At 34.0% G+C, this 17,197-nt stretch overlaps 1 protein-coding gene across 1 annotated transcript; it reads right to left on the bottom strand.

Moving 5' to 3' along the window:
• Positions 1 to 7,226: 7,226 nt before the first annotated feature.
• On the bottom strand, positions 7,227 to 16,773 carry LOC110656623 (peptidyl-prolyl cis-trans isomerase FKBP62). Its single transcript, XM_021813493.2, has 14 exons — positions 16,424 to 16,773; positions 16,172 to 16,258; positions 14,401 to 14,661; positions 14,229 to 14,303; positions 14,072 to 14,152; positions 13,794 to 13,988; positions 13,604 to 13,693; positions 13,455 to 13,494; positions 8,552 to 8,687; positions 8,340 to 8,462; positions 8,114 to 8,260; positions 7,906 to 8,033; positions 7,653 to 7,752; positions 7,227 to 7,524 (listed from the first exon to the last, which is right to left on the bottom strand). The coding sequence occupies exons 1-14, from the start codon at positions 16,587 to 16,589 to the stop codon at positions 7,471 to 7,473; spliced, it is 1,683 nt and encodes a 560-aa protein (XP_021669185.2). The 5' UTR covers positions 16,590 to 16,773; the 3' UTR covers positions 7,227 to 7,470.
• Between the last annotated feature and the right edge of the window lie 424 nt (positions 16,774 to 17,197).

The following is a 17,197-nucleotide window of genomic DNA, read 5'->3' on the forward strand; positions in this document are numbered from 1 at the left end:
TAATGTAGATTATGAAAATGTAATTGATAAGAATGTGACGTAATTTATGAATTGCATGTTAAAACATAGATTATGGAATTATAATTAATTTGTAGATCATGTAAATTATGAGTTTATATAATCAGTTTTGAACATAGAATTGAAATATATAGATGATGCATGAAATGATGAGATGATTATGAGAATTATTAATGAGATTTCTATTGTAAAATATTATTGAAAATTTCAAGCAGGTGAATAGTGAATCACATCAAAAGTAAATAAAATAGGGGAAACTCTGTTAGTTTCTCCATAGAATATGAATTATTTTAAAATATAATGAGTTCAAAATTTTTAAAAGAATAAAGTAAGATAAAATAGGATGCTCCGACACCGAGTGTGACATGTCTTGCTCGGCTACACTGTAGTCTAGTAAGGGGTGTTACATTATGCAAGTTGTTTCGAAGATGACCTTCTTTAAATCGGTAAGTTATAAATGCCTTAATAATTTAAATTGAATCAATATGGGTAAGAAATAACAATCGATTATGCCAGAGATGGAACTTTAATTCATTAATTGAGAGTCCTCATTAATGAATAAAATTCTTTTTGCTTTAATTGATACATTCACTTTTGAATTGAAGTCTCAATCAAAATGAATGAAAATCAAAACCCATCTTAATTCAATTTTATCAAATTTTTTAGTATCATGTCTTATAAAATATTCACTTCACACATAATGTAATACCCCTATTTGCATAGCCTGGTATATTTCGCTATTCCGATGACCGGTGTCGGTCCGGATAATTAAGGGGATTAGAACCACACTTAAGACAACTAGATAAGCTATAAACACAAATAATTAGTAATTGCCAATTAGTTAAGTATAAATCAGAAAAATAGAACATAAGAAGTTAAACGAGCCGAGAGTCACAGCGATGGGTGACCTTCTCGGGAAGGATTGCGAAGTCGATTTAAACTCAAATTTTGAACCGTAAAATGTGACGCTCCGGTCCTTAGGACTATTACGAACACAGTGGAAAAGAGAAAATCACGAAAAAGAATTGTTAAGCCAGTCAAATAATTAAGTCAGGGAACTAGAAGAAATATTGAATTATTTGCAAATCAGGTTGAACCGGCAAGTGACAATTTAGTCAATTGACCCCGAGAGCGGACTCCTAACCTAACTGTTAAATAAAATCGGAGAAAAGAAAATTTCGAAATCGAGAATTAAATTAAAGAACTAATGAAAAAAATAAATAGAAAAATAAAAAGAAAATTGAAAATGTGAAAAGAGATGACATCATGCATGATATCATGCATGATGCCATAAATACTATAATTAAAATTTATTTAATTTGATTTATGGTCTTCCATAAGACTAAATTCATAAAAGAAAAAGAAAAGAAAAGAAAAAAAAAGACTTCATCTTCTTAAAAAAAACGTGAACCACTCTCCCTCTCAACTCTTCCTCTCCAAATCACCATTAAAGCTCATTTTGAGCTTGAAGAAACCAAACCTTAGCCATAAAAATTGCAAATCCCTTAATTAAACTTAGTCTTTTAGTCTTGAAAAGAAGTTTGAGCAAGAAAGAAAGAAGAAAGGAAGGAGTTGAAGAGGAAAAAAAATTCGCAATTCAAGGTTAGTGAGTTCACTTTAAGTTTTTAGTTTAATTTAAGTATTTATAGCACGAAGAATTTGGAAATATGCTTAAATTGAAAAGAAATTAATTGTTGGAGGACTAGATGGAAATTCTGGCAACTAGGGTTTGTGATGGAAATGCATGTGTTTTGATTGAATTAAATATGTTAGGAAGCTTAATTGAGTTGGTGAATGATGTTGGTATGCTTTGAATCAAGTAAATGTAACAAAAATATGAATTAGGGTTTGGACCTAGGGTTTTGGAAGCCAAAAATTGAAAAAATAGTCAAATGATGTGTTTGACCTTGTTTGAGGTGAGAAATGGTCATTTGTGACCAATTGAGATGTGTTGGAAGTGTTGGAAGTGAGAGTGAATTCGGATTGAAAATGGCCATGCTGCAGGCAGCAGGACCAAGGTCCTTTTGAGGGACCAAAACTGAAAATTTATAAGTCCAATTGGTATGAGACCAATTGGGGATAAAAATAGACAAAAAATGGAACATTTTTCATTCAGGAATCATGCCCAAAAAGTGACCAAAACCTAGTGAACAAATTGACCAAATCCGAATTTTTGCAGTCTGACCAGCACAAAAATGACTAAATAAATAGTGTTTGTTCATTTGGCCATAACTTGGGCTAGGCAGGTCTAAATGACCTGAAATTTTACCAGTGGACAGTTGAGATATAGACCAACAACTTTCATGAAGAACACCAATCCAAATTATGTCCTTAATCAAGTCATTTAGCCACCCAAATTTGGTGACCTAAAACTACCAGAACCAGAATTTACCCAGAAATCTGGGTTAAGTCCAATCCGGCAGTCATGATCCAAATGGCTATAACTTGAGCTACAAAACTCCAATTGGAGTGATTCAAAAAGAAGAATAAAGTTAAGATAATAGGAAACATTTTCTATGAAGAAAATTTTGCTAAATTCTAATAGCAAAATGACCAATGGAATAGTGCAACCTAAGACATCAAAACTGAAAATTTACAATTTTGCCTAAAAGACTTAAGTTTTGAGAAAACAACCAAAACCAACAAAATTGGTAACCAAAATGTGGTATGTGGTTGAAGTTGGAGTTCTCATACCTATTAAGCCTTAGAAAGTCAACAAATTGACTTGAATAGTACCATGAATAGTAATCTCAACATAAAATTTGTAAAAATGTAAGTTTAAACATATTGGAATTGTTATGAAGTAAAGATACTGAGACACTATAAATTTTGTGTTTCAACTGAAAAAGACTTGGAAGGTTTAAGAGACTGAGTCAAGGTCTAGAGGCGACTCACGTCAGGTTTGTGCATAATAAACCCTATTTAAGCATTTTATCATTGAAAAATGGATTTAGTATGCATTATGAGTTTAAGAACTTTTGTGTTGCCACTTTGTGAATGAAAATGTAACTTTGGAAATTGATTTGATTTTTGTATGTAATATTTGAATAAATTGTTTTAATTTGATTTCGGATTCACACTTAGCATGACAGTACCATATTATTCCCCCATTTATGGGGTTGAGATCGATTATTTTCCTCCCTCTCTGGTTTACTAGTTGAGGTTGTAGGTCGGATGAGTACTCATTAGCTAGCTAGCCACCTCCCTCATTGATTTCGATTAATGGGGTTGTAGATTGCTTTGTCGTGGTGTACAACACGGCATTGATCGGAAATTTTGTGTCATGGCTTAAGTTGTGTATGAATTGATAACATTGTATTTATTAAATTATTTGACCCAAAAATTTTGCTATAATGAGTTTTGATAATTTGTGAAATATAATTGTGCAACATTTAAATTATGTTTTGTCAACGAATGATTTATGTACTGCATTTCAATTTTTATTGTGCACCACTGAGTATTTTTATACTCAGCGATAGCTTATTTTGCTGTCGCAGATAAGAGCAAGGAGAAAGCAGCAGAGTGAGCTGCTACTGATATTGAGGACTTCACTGATCCTTTTTTTTGTACGGGTATTGTTTTATACCCTTGTAGTTATTTTGATGTAAATATTGTAATGTCATATGTATTAATATAAAGTTGAGCAGTTGTATAATAAATTGTAATAATATTATTTTTTATATTTAATATCTATAAATTAAACTTGTGAATGTAAACTAGCTTTATTGAATGAAATGATGAAATGTTTTGAGATGAAAAACTTGGGTTAAATTGTGGAATTATTTTGAAATGGAATTGACTTAAGTTATGCTGAATTAAGATTATTTGGAGTTTGGGAGTTGTGGAAAAATTTATTGGAAGTGTTTTTACAGGTTTTTGAAGAACTATTTTCTCCAAATACAGACGGCACTCTACCAAAATTTTTATAAAATTTGTGGAAGAATAAAATGGACAAAAATTTTTACTAATTTTGAGACTACAATTAAATGTTTTTAATTCCTACCAAAATGCTCACCACTTCCAAAATGTAAGAAAATGGTTTTAAAATCCCTTATAGTGTACTTAATGAATTATCGGTAGGTGAAGTTCGATAGTTCATTAGGTATTCTACGGGATCATGTTATGCCTTACAGAGGGGTAAGGTGTGACATACAACGCGCTTTATTATTTGGGCACCGATAACGAGATTAATGATGAGTAAGCTGAGAATCCTTATTACTCGTTATAAATCTCTAGGAGCCAAATGATACTACTTCAAAATTAGAGTCCTAATTTTGCACAGAGAGAAATTTAATAAAAATAATTGGAGTTAAAATTCACTTTAGGGTCATCCCATTTACCTCTTTTTTTAGGCCTACTCTAGATGGTGAGACATTGAGTGTTCCTTCTTATGTTTATGCATTCCATTTTTATATAGCAAATACAAGAACCAATATTATAATTTAAACTCTAATAAAATCATCGGTATTAAATTATAAAGAGCACAACCTTAAATCTACTTACCCTCATCGAGGGACAATTTAAGGTGCCTAACACCTTCCCCACATATATGCGGACCCTAAACCCTGAATCTCTAAAATTAAAAGTGGTAAACACTCTTGTCAAATTCTCTTAAAATAATAAATGGTTTTCTTTAATTTTTTTCTCAAAATTAAAATGGCGACTCCTCACTTTTCACTTCAGTGAGAGTTGCATGGCAACCACAAAACCCCTTGCAACAATATGCATAATTTTTTTTTTAATAGGAAAAGAGAATAGCTAAAGCTCAATATCAAAACCACAAAATGCACAGCCCGAGGTAAGAAACCCCATACAAACCATGATTCAACCAAGAAATAATAGCCGGCGGTAGGGCTGTGCATGATTCTCAGAGTCTCAAACCGAACTAAAAAATCATATCGAACTAAAGTTATTTTAATACTTTGGTTCGATCCTGATTCTTCACTAAGAACCGAATTAAAACTGTATCAAAATCGAACCAGAACCATACCGAACCAAAAATTGAATTTATACATGTATTTTTCTATATTTTTTTATATGTATTACATACTTTCAATATATATATATATATATATATATAAAATTTATTATTAACTAAATACAACTTAATATTATATTTTATTTTTATATATTTTCTTTATAATTTTAATTATGAATACATCAAATTACCTTATAATTCTTAATTATAAATGTACTATTATACTATATATATGCTAATTCATAATTATCTTATAGTTAAATATTACATAATTAATAAATAGTTAAAATATATATTATATAACGTACTTATGCTATTATGTTATATAATATACTAAATCATAAATTATATATACACTTTATAGTTAAGAATTATATATTTAGAAATAGTTAAAAAATATATTATATATTAATAACCCTATTCAAAACCTAAATGCTAATTTAAATATGACTTTTTTAAAGAAATAATTATATAAAATTGTTTCAAGAACCGAAACCGAACCGAAATCATATCCAATCAAACTGAAATCGAAGACCGAGAACCGTACTGAATCTAAACCAAAACAACAAAGAACCAAACTGAAACCTTACCAAAAATTCATATCGATTCCTGGACAAATTTCGAACTGAATCCAAACCACGCACTCCTAACCGACGCGGGAGATTGAAAGTAATGAACACAAACATGATAAGAAACAGCAAGCGCAGCTAATATGTCTACGCAAAAGTTTCCTTCTCTAAAAACATGTTGCACCTTGATTGTCCACTCCCCATGGAGAAGCTTGCGAACCATGAGAACCAGAGCACGAAGATGACAAGGGAGCACTTTATTATCCAAAATCAGAGCAACTGCGGTTGAGCTATCGCTCCCTACCACAACTTTTTTAAACCCAGCAGATTTAGCTAACATAAGACCTTTAATATAGACAGGGACAGAGCAAGAGCCCCAATTAGCAACGAAACCAGAAATCCAGCGGTTCGAAGAATCCCTTAGCAAACCCCCTCCCAAAACCAAATTACCCCTTCCTCTAACAGTCATCCGTCTTAACTTTAACCCATTCATCAGGCAGGGGGCCCCAAGAAACGACAACTTCCATCGTTGACTTCCAGGGGTTTAATGTCCAACAAAGAAGGCATAGCTTTATAAGCAAACTTTGCTGCTGCAACTACTTGATGATTCCTCCCAGCCACAATTTCAGCATACAAAACCAGAAAAGTCATAAGACTAGAAGATTTATTAACCTCCTTCATACGCTAATGGATAATAAATATTTAAAATTTATTAACCTCCATTTACATTTTAATATAACTCATAAATAAGATTAAACGATTAATCTCCACTCACACCCCATCCTTTTAACTCCCCTCAACCAACTCAACGTAAGAGGAAAAAATGGGATTGTGCTTTGGGTATCGCTATTAGAGACGTTTGAAACACAATCGGCACATGGCACTTCCGAAACGCCATCAGAATTTTATCCTCAAATGAATGGGATCGCATGATTCACTGAAATTATAATTTTCTTTTTCCAAGCAATTTCGATTTGTAAATAGGTTGTTCACTCTCCAGAGTAAAAACAAAGAACTGAAGGTTCTCATTGCGTAGCTTAATCTTTATGATCAGTTTGGACGAAGAACCCAACATCAGATATTTAAAATCCAACATTAATGCTATGTTTGGATACAAAATAAGAGAGAAAAGAAAATAATTAAAAAATATTTTTTTTTTATTTTTCTTTTTTTATTTAAAAATAAAAAAAAATAATAAAAAAATAAAATTTATTTTCCTTTATTAAAAAAAATAAAAGAGAAGAAATAAAAGAGAAAAAAAATAATAATACTATTTTTTTAATTTTATTATTTTACTCTCAATTTTATAAATTATTAAAAAAATTAAAATAAAAAAATAAAAATATGTAAGTAATTTTTTTTAATCAAATATATTTTTTCCTTTTAGTTTATTTTCTCTTTAAATTAAAAAGAAAATAACAAATATAAAATAAATATTATTTTCTTTCCTTTCAATATTTTCCTTTCATTTCCATACAGAAAAAAATACAATAACACTTTATTTTTCATCGTTTATTTTCTTTCCCTTTCCCTCATGTATCCAATCAAAGGCCAAGTCCCAACAATGAATGTCAGTCGTACAAAGCCTAGGATTTGCTGGCAAGGCCTTGATTTAAGCAAACACCAAGGAGGAACTCAAACAAACATTCGATGGATAAAAATAAACATAAAACAACCTGAGCCAATGGCTCGAGATTTACTCTGTTTTACTAGTTGAATGATTAGCATGACGTAGAACACGAGTTTGGTTGTAACTCATATCATTTGAGCACAATCCATCACATATTTCATCTTCTATATATTAAATTCAACTATCACCCACAACTTTATTAACATATTAGGCGACACCCACATAGTTTTCTTCTACTAGAGAGAGAGAGAGAGAGCTGTGAATCTAACTTGCTATCATGCCTTGCTATCTATGGCCATTGGCATAGGGTCCTGCTTAGCTGATGCATTCTGCAATTCCATATATCAAAATAGGACAGACAAAAGGGAAATTGTTAGTGATAATGAACATCTAGGGAGAGTTCCACAACAAAAAGCTCAAGGTTTTCCAAAATTAGGGAAGATTTTGCTTGCTCTACCTTGTTCATCTTTGCAAATATGTTGCTATAAAATTGCGCATCCTTCTTGTTGTATTCTCTCACTTTTTCCTTCAAAACTTTGTATTCCAACTTCACATCCCTGATAAAAATGAGAACACGGAGGAGAAAAATAGGTCAATTTCCAGCTGATGCAGTGATCAACAAAAATGAAACCAAATGATTCGCTCTCTTACCCACAGCAAGATCATTTACAGGAGTACTATTTTCCCAATTAAGAAAAGAACCAACTCACCGATTGTCAGGATCAATTTCAAGCGCTTTCTTGATGTCCATCTCCGCCAAGTCCAAATCAACAAGTTGTATATATGCCTGTGCCCTCCTATACAAGGCTTTCACATTCCTACTGTCAAGTTCCAACACCTGTATAATCATGTCCCATGTTATCATATAAGCCTGCAAAACAAATAACTTCATTTTGGAAGTGCTCATAGAGCATGAACCTTGGTGCACAGCTTCTCGGCCTGCTTGTAATCTTTGAGCTTTAGCTTGCACGCTACATTGTTAAGTTTGCAAGTAATTTTAAGTGCTCTAGTCTGCTGCTTCTCTTCTTCACTGAAAGAGGAGTCATACTCAATAAAGTTCACAGCCTGTCACACAATGAATAATATGTCAAATTAACTATCTTACGCGCAACATTAAGGGCAACCCTATTGTACAGGATTATACCTTCTCGTATCTCCTTGAGGCTCTTTCATACTTGCCAGCTTTGAATAGTACGTTCCCCTCTTCCTTCTTCTTCCCTGCTGCTTCAATCTTTTCTTGTGTGTTCATCTCCCATGATTCTTTTTCCTGTAACCAAATGTAATAGAGATTATTCTCTATTGGCTGGAGCATATTAACAAAATACATATTCTGTGTAGCAAGTATAGTATATCCACCTTGGTGAAAGATATCATCTCAACTTCATAGTATACAGTTGAATTAGCAGGAATAGTAGCCAATTCTTGCTGTGATTCAAATGAACCAAATGCATATTCTGGCTGAATTGTTATTAATGCAACTTCCCCTTTCTTCATGTTTGTAGAAAGAGATGATTCTCATTGATTTCAATTAATCTGTACATGGGTATATATATACAATTGATTCATATAATTGTGTTCTACTAATTAGGAAGAAATCCTAAATAAGAAATCCTAAATAGGAATACAGAATACAGAATATACAGAGAAATAATATAGTGATTGACTTTCCATAACACTCCCCCTCAAGTTGGAGCATAGATGTTAATCATGCCCAACTTGTTACAAATGTAGTCAATCCTAGCTCCATTTAGAGCTTTTGTGAAAATATCTCCTAACTGCTCTCCAGTTTTGATGTGTCCTGTTGAGATGATCTGTTGTTGAATCTTTTCACGAATAAAATGACAATCAATCTCAATATGTTTGGTCCGCTCATGAAACACCGGATTAGAAGCAATATGAAGAGCAGCTTGATTATCACACCACAATTTCGCAGGCAGGGAGGTCTTAAAACCTGTCTCATCTAGTAATTGAAGTATCCATATTACCTCACATACTGATTGTGCCATGGCTCTGTATTCGGATTCAGCACTAGATCGAGAAACTACACTCTGCTTCTTGCTTCTCCAAGACACTAAATTCCCTCCAATAAAAACGCAATATCCGAGAGTTGACCTTCCACAACCTTAGATCCAGCCCAGTCGGCATCTGAAAAACATTCAATATTCAAATGCCCATGATTACCATATAGCAAACCTCTTCCTGGAGCGCCCTTTAAATAACATAAGATTTGTTCCAAGGCTTCCCAATGAGCAACAGTTGGGGAAGACATAAACTGACTTACCACACTAACGGCATAAGCAATGTCAGGACGAGTGACTGTAAGGTAGTTCAATTTTCCTACCAATCTCCTATATCTCTCTGGATCTTCAAACAACTCACTATCCCCTGCTAACAGTTGTAAAGTTGGAGTCATTGGTGCGCTACAAGGCTTAGCACCTAATTTTCCTGTCTCTGTCAATAGATCGAGGACATATTTTCTTTGAGATAAAAAAATACCCTTCTTACTTCTCATAACTTCGATACCCAAGAAATACTTTAACAATCCCAAGTCTTTGGTCTGAAACTGAGTTTGGAGGAAGGTTTTAAGAGATGAAATACCTGCAGAGTCACTCCCAGTGATGACAATGTCATCCACATAGACTACCAAGAGAATTAGACCAGCCTCAGATTGCCTATAAAATACTGAGTGATCACACTTACTCTTTTCCATACCAAATTCTTGTACTGCTTCTCTGAATCTCCCAAACCATGCCCTAGAACTTTGTTTCAAGCCATAAAGAGACTTCCGAAGCCTACAAACTTTACCCAACTCCCCATGAGCAACAAACCCAGGTGGTTGCTCCATATACACCTCATCCTGAAGATCACCATGAAGGAAAGCATTCTTGATATCCAATTGATGCAGTGGCCAATCATATGTAGCTGCTAAAGAGATAAATAAGCGAATAGAAGTAAGTTTAGCTACAGGAGAAAAAGTATCAGAGTAATCAACCCCATATGTCTGAGCATATCCTTTTGCTACAAGGCGTGCTTTTAACCTAGCCACAGAACCATCAGGATTTACCTTTACTGTAAATACCCATTTGCAACTAATAGCTTTCTTACCAGTGGGCAAAGACAATAGTTCCCATGTACCATTAGCATCTAAAGCCTCTATTTCCTCTTTCATAGCATCACACCGGCAGATGAGACAAAGGCCTCACCAACAGTATTAGGGATAGGAACAGAGTCTAAAGAAGTAACAAAACACCGAGAACAAGAAGACAATTGATTATAAGAAACAAAAGAAGAGATAGGATAAGTACATGAACGTTTACCTTTACGAAGAGCAATGGGTAAGTCTAGATCAGAATCATGATCAGTATGAGGTACAGGATCTCCCAACGAAGTAGCTGGTGGAGGATCTGAGTCAGAAATCTCCAATCTCCTGGAATAAACATGAACGGGAGGTCGAGTAGGTCTAGAAACAGAAGGAACAGGCTGTGGAAGAGGACTAGACATTGGTTGGACAGTATATATTAAGAGATCATCCTCCTCCCCCTGACTCTCATTCACAGATGATGGAGGAAAAAATGGAGTGGACTCAAAAAATGTGACATCTGCAGAAACTAGATAACGATTAAGAGTAGGAGAGAAACAACGGTACCCTTTTTGGAGCCGGGAGTACCCAAGGAAGACACATTTGAGAGATTTTGGATCCAATTTAGTAACCTGTGGACGAACATCACGCACAAAACATGTACAACAAAAAATACGGGGTTCAATAGGGAACAAAGATTTTGTAGGAAATAAAGCAGTATAAGGAATATCCCCATTAAGGACAGAAGACGGCATGCGATTGATCAAAAAACATGCCGTAGAAACTGCATCCGCCCAAAAGTATTTAGGTACTTTCATATGAAAAAGAAGAGCACGAGTTACCTCAAGAAGATGCCGATTTTTTCTTTCGGCCACACCATTTTGGGATGGGGTATCCACACAGGAAGACTGATGAAGAATGCCATTTTGTGTCATATAAGACTGAAATTGTGCTGAAAAGTATTCTTTGGCATTGTCACTTCTTAATATGCGCACATAAATATTAAATTGAGTTTTGATTTCATTACAAAAGGCACAAAAGATAGAAAACAACTCAGAACGATTCTTCATTAAATATAACCAGGTAACACGAGAGTAATCATCAACAAAAGTAACAAAATAACGAAATCCAGTTTTAGAAGTATGAACAAGGACCCCAAACATCGAATGAACTAACTCAAAAGGGGATGAAGCCCGTTTATTGACTCTAGACACGAAGGCAAACGATGATGTTTTGCAAACCGACACGACTCACATTCTAGTCTTCGATAAAGATCGAAATTGAGGACACTTCTTCATGGTAGACAAAGAAGGATGACCCAATCTACAATGAGCTTCAAGAGGTGTTAAGGTACTGGAGCAAACAAGCGACCGCGGTACATGATTTTCCAAAATGTAGAGACCACCTGACTCGCGTCCTCTACCAATAATCTGCTTCATCGTAAGATCCTGAAACAAACACTGGTCAGGAAAAAAGGAAACAGAACAATTTAAGGTACGAGTAAGTTTACTAACAGAAAGTAGATTAAAAAAGAATTTTGGTAGACACAAAATGTAAGACAAAGAAATTGGACGGGTTCGCAGTTCCAGAACCCATGACACAAGAAGTAGAACCATCAGCTAAAATAACAGTGTTGGAAGTGAGATTAGACTGAAAAGCAGATAGAAGACTAGAATTACCTGTCATGTGATCTGTCGCACCAGAATCAATAACCCATTTGGATGAGGAAGACACAAGGCATGTAGTGGATTTACTCGACTCAAGAATCGCGATGTGAGAACCGTAGGCTTTAGAGATGCCTGATACTGAGAAAATTGTGCAAAATCATCTGCAGATACCAAAATAGTTTTCTCAGAGGAAGATACTGTAGAATTCTCTGCTGCCGTATTTGCCATCTGTGATCGTTGATTTTTCTTTCGAAGTTGCGGACAATTATATTTTGTATGGCCAGGCTCGTGGCAATAATAACAAATGACACCTCTTGAGTCCTGATTAGAACTAGCCTCTCCATTACGCCGACATTACTGTAATTCCTCCTATACTTCCTCTTCTATTACCCTTTTGTCAATTTGGATTACGGCTAATAAGAGCACTCTTGTGCGTGTGAAGATTGAGTACTCTATCTGAAGGACTCGTGTGAACGTTTCATGCAAAGAGGAAATCTCGAATCGAGAGAATCGAGATTTAGCATCTCATACTCAAGGAAGGCCTGCAAGAAAACTCATAATGACCAGTTGCTCCCGTTGGGCTCTGAACTTTCACATCGTGACTAAAAGGCAACAATACATTAAGTTCCTCATATACCCGCTTAAAATCCATAAAATAAGCCGTGAGAGACTTATCCTCTTTCTCAAGACGGTAGAATGCCTTACAAACATCATAAATACGGAGATATTCCCTTTACGAATCTGAGAAAATCTAAGTAATCAATCAATTCCTTAACAAATTCACAGTGATTAATTAAACTAATTACCTCACTATAAATCGAGTTCCGAAGCTGCAAAAACAACCGAGCATCCTCCCTTAGCCAAGTTTGTCGTGTATCATCAGCGGGTGAATCTTTAGTAAGGTGATCATCCTTATCAATGCTACGCAAATAGACCCTAATAGTCTTACTCCACTCCAGGTAATTCGAACCATTAAGTTTGTGTTCCGTGATCTTAATCATCACCGGAATCACATTAGAAATAACATTCTTATTGTCTGCCATTTGTTGAGACAAAGAAAACTAACCGAAACGCTAATCCAAAGTGCTTATAGTAGTAAAATAATCCAAAATCACAAATCAAGCAAATACCGAAATAGGATCTGAGAGCCAAACCTCAGAAGTCCTTTAATGGTGTCTTTGGATCGTGCAACAAAGACACGCTGGTGGAATGAGGGGTTGAGACGATGCCGCGATGTTGATCGGGTTGAAACGACCGATCGACCGCCAAGGTCTCTCTCCGAAATGGTAGTGAGAACAAATAGTCACCCTAGATTGATGACCTGCTCTGATACCATGTAGAAAGAGATGATTCTCATTGATTTCAATTAATCTGTACATGGGTATATATATACAATTGATTCCTATAATTGTGTTCTACTAATTAGGAAGAAATCCTAAATAAGAAATCCTAAATAGGAATACAGAATACAGAATATACAGAGAAATAATATAGTGATTGACTTTCCATAACAATGTTCTTCACAGCTTTATCAAGTCCATCAATAACTTGTTCTGCATATAGTGCCATTTAACAGTTAGTTTCAGAGACATAGACAATGCCTGCTAATGAATAGATACACACACATGAGATGCATCCAAATAATGACCAAAATATTAATACCTTCATCTATCTTGAACTCAAATGGTTGCTCCTCATCATGACCTTTCTTCACAAAAACGGTCCCATCATGTAGCTTCCCAATCAGTTTGACTGACAAAACAAAGACAATTGTCAACCATTGCGTTCCACGGGCATGCCAAGGCAAACGTATTCAATTACTTATAAAACAAAATTTCTGAATTATAACCACCTTGAACAACTGTTCCATCATTTGGTCGTTCATATCCTTCCCCTTCCTTCAGGGTCTTCCTCAAAACCTTCTTGTCCTTGGTAACATCAGTGACAGTCTTCCAAGAAACTAACTCAAGCATGATCTCAAGAGTTGCATTTGGAGGAACAACACCTTCATCACTAAGTGCCTGCCTGCCATTCTCTCCAAATCCATCTATAAAAAAACCAAACAACAGTTAACAAAGTATCATATTATATTAGAGAAAAAATGAAGGGTTTAGAAGGAACTGAAATAACATTGTGGCTTCACTGTCAATAGGACTTTCTCTCCCTTTTTCATTGTTTTCACAGCTTTTGCCAAGGCAGGACAGAAATAGCCTGCAAAAGCAGCAAGTCTTTAACTTTCTTGAACAATGCATCTGGAAAATAAATCACACATTGGGAAGAAACAAACCATCTCCTACAATGAACTCAACACCATCAGACTTTGAGATAACCGTTCCGTCTTCAAGCCGAGCTTCATACTTAACTGCATTAAAAAATCATTAAAAACTGTTAGATACAGGCTAGGGAATCCACCAAGTTTTAACTGCTGCAGCATAATTAATGCTCAGCAAATAACATACCGAGTACTTCATCAAGGTCTTTGGGATTGTCCCATTTCTCGCCTTCCACAAGTACTTTCTTGACAATTCCCCCGTCTTTACAGATGTCTTTAACGCTCGTCCAAGACAGCAACTCCACATCGAATTGAAGAGTTGCTCTGGGAGGAATAGTTGGAGGAGATCCAGCCTCACCATATGCCAATTCTGGAGGTATTGTGAAAATGGCATTCTCACCCTTCTTCATAGTCTTGATGCCCTCATCCCACCCCTTGATTACTTGACCTGAAATAATACCACATTTAGACAACCCAAAAATAAGCACAAACTATCTACATTGGCACAATAGACCACTTACCTTAATTGTTACAAGAAACAAATAACTAATGAACAAAAGAGAGATTTAAAACCTTCAAGGCTAAGGATGATATTTCACCCTCGACACTAAGATAGCAGTGAGAAACATATAACATTACTACAATAACACTATAGAATAGTACCTAAAAAAAATTCATCCCTAAAGGCTGAGGATGTAGCTCAAGACCTCATCTACCCACATTGTGTGGTGAAGCAGAGGCTTTAATCAACTAACTTCTGTGGATTACAAGAGAAAAAATTGCAATGATGAAGAAAAAAAAAAGGGGGAAAAAAAAAAAAGAAAAAGACGGACTACACAGATTTATTAAATGTATAGTTTTTATTATTAAAATGTTTGAACAGGTTGCAGGGTATAAAATGGTTTAATAATTTCCTTTGCAATAAAATAAATATAAAATTACTAAAACACCCTTTAATAGGGAGGAAAGGATGCAGAAGGGATTATAAAGATAACAAAATAGGATAAAATTGATATTATAAATTGTAGAAAAATAAAATGAGAACATAAAATCTTTAAGACATCTCAACTACCAAATTAGGAGCTGCTGTAGTAAAATAGTAACACCCAAAACTAAAATTAAGTATTCAGTTCAAACCGAATTAAACTAAATCATTAAAACTGAATTAATCAAATTATCATATTTAAAAATCAAATCGAATGAATAAAAAATCAATTCGAACTAATCCATTTTGAGTTTTGCTAAATTTTTTTTAATTTAGATTTTATTTTTAAATTATTTGATATGATTTTAACTTTAATTTGATCCTATAAACATTAATCCATAAATATATACATATAAAATTACAAATAACTCATATATTTTATATAAAAATAAATAAATTTAAAAATTAATAAAACAATTCGATTCAATTCAATCCACCCATTTTTTTCTCCAAAATCAAATAAAACCAAATGATCAAAATTTTTTAAAATATAAAATCAAATTAAATCAAATCAAATTATCTTAAAAATCAAATTAAATTATTAACTTGAGACGATTCAATCCAATTTATTTAATTTACTCCAAATAGTGCTCATCCCTATCCAAAACCAACATTTTCAATAACAATCAGAAACCATACCATACATTATGCCCATAGCAAGCCATTATCCAAACAGGTAAGGTGCATCCATGCAAAAGAAGCACAGACAATTCTTAATTTCAAATCTCAGGTTGGGAATGAACGTCTAAAATCTTAAAAATCCATGTTTCTTTCTAATACAACTAGATTAAAAATTTTGATATTAATTAAAATTATTCTTAAGTGTAATAATTTCTACATAAATTTATGCTGTTCAAATATTACAGTTGCTATTTGGACACAGGACATAAATTCAATTCATTCAAAGATTATAATATATTAAAAAAAAAAAATTAAATTCCATGAGGGGAAAAAAATGGAAAATGGTATATACCTCGACCAAGTTTGAACTTGAATGGTGTCCCTCTTTCACGACTTGAATCGAACTGGGTTCCGTCAAGCAAAGTCCCAGTGTAGTGCACTATGGATCGGGGCAAAAGAAAATGAATGTGAGAAAGAAATCAATTCCATAGCCTCATTACCACACATAACCAAACCAACAAACCGATATAACCAAGGATCACGAGTAAATTAATCAGGAACAGAAACAAAAATGACAATGTCTAATGATGACTATCATATCTACCTTCAACTTCATCACCAGAACTGGGAGTCTCCCATCCTTCACCCTCTTTGACGAGCTTCTTCTTAAGTCCATTCTTGCCAATCTTTTTCTCTTCACCAACCTTGATAATGTCCATGTTATCAACCTCCTCATTCGCAGCAGTTGGGAACTCAAAATCGCCATCCATTTCTCAAATTCAGGTGAATCAAAAAAACAAGCGTTCGCGGATTTTGGGGTTTCTGAGATTGATGGTGAAAAAAGCTAATGTAGAAGACTGATTTCTGGTTATCCAGAGGGCGTACAGATGGGTTTATATAGTAATGGCGGAAGGACAGGGATTTGGAGCTAGAAATCCAGAGATTTCTAAAATCTGACTCACTCCGGACGGTTCCAGAAATAACTACTAATTTCCTGAGGGATTTCAGGATCTAATGCGCGCTCGCGTTCCCGCGTGGCAAAAGTTTTTAGTTAAAATAATAAAATATATTTTTATACTTTATTATGCCATTTAAACATTTTTTTAAAATAATTTTTTACATTTTATTACGACATTAATATGTATTTTATTTTCTATAATTTGATTAGAAATTATATTTTATGAACGTATGGTGTATTTTTTTAATGCTTTCATTATATATTATAAATTGCTTTAGGAAAAATGTGTGGAAAATAGAAGTAGCAAGCAACTCCATCTTAAGTATATAAAATTGGAGTATTTTAAATTAAGGGTAATTTGATTTGCTCAGGTAGGTTGATTTTAAACTGTGGATTTATTTAAGAAATTTGTTGTATTAT

This window comes from Hevea brasiliensis, chromosome 2, assembly GCF_030052815.1.
Source record: "Hevea brasiliensis isolate MT/VB/25A 57/8 chromosome 2, ASM3005281v1, whole genome shotgun sequence".
NCBI classification, from domain to species: Eukaryota; Viridiplantae; Streptophyta; class Magnoliopsida; order Malpighiales; family Euphorbiaceae; genus Hevea; species Hevea brasiliensis.

What these genes read in the sequence shown, in the direction of transcription:
- LOC110656623 (XM_021813493.2), bottom strand. Translation starts at nt 16,589, where the DNA reads ATGGATGGCGATTTTGAGTTCCCAACTGCTGCGAATGAGGAGGTTGAT. An exon ending in AGACCTTGATGAAGTACTCG is followed by an intron (nt 14,304 to 14,400) that starts GTATGTTATTTG and finishes TTTTTAATGCAG; the next exon opens with TTAAGTATGAAGCTCGGCTT. An exon ending in GAAATTGATCCTGACAATCG is followed by an intron (nt 7,753 to 7,905) that starts GTGAGTTGGTTC and finishes CATTTTTATCAG; the next exon opens with GGATGTGAAGTTGGAATACA.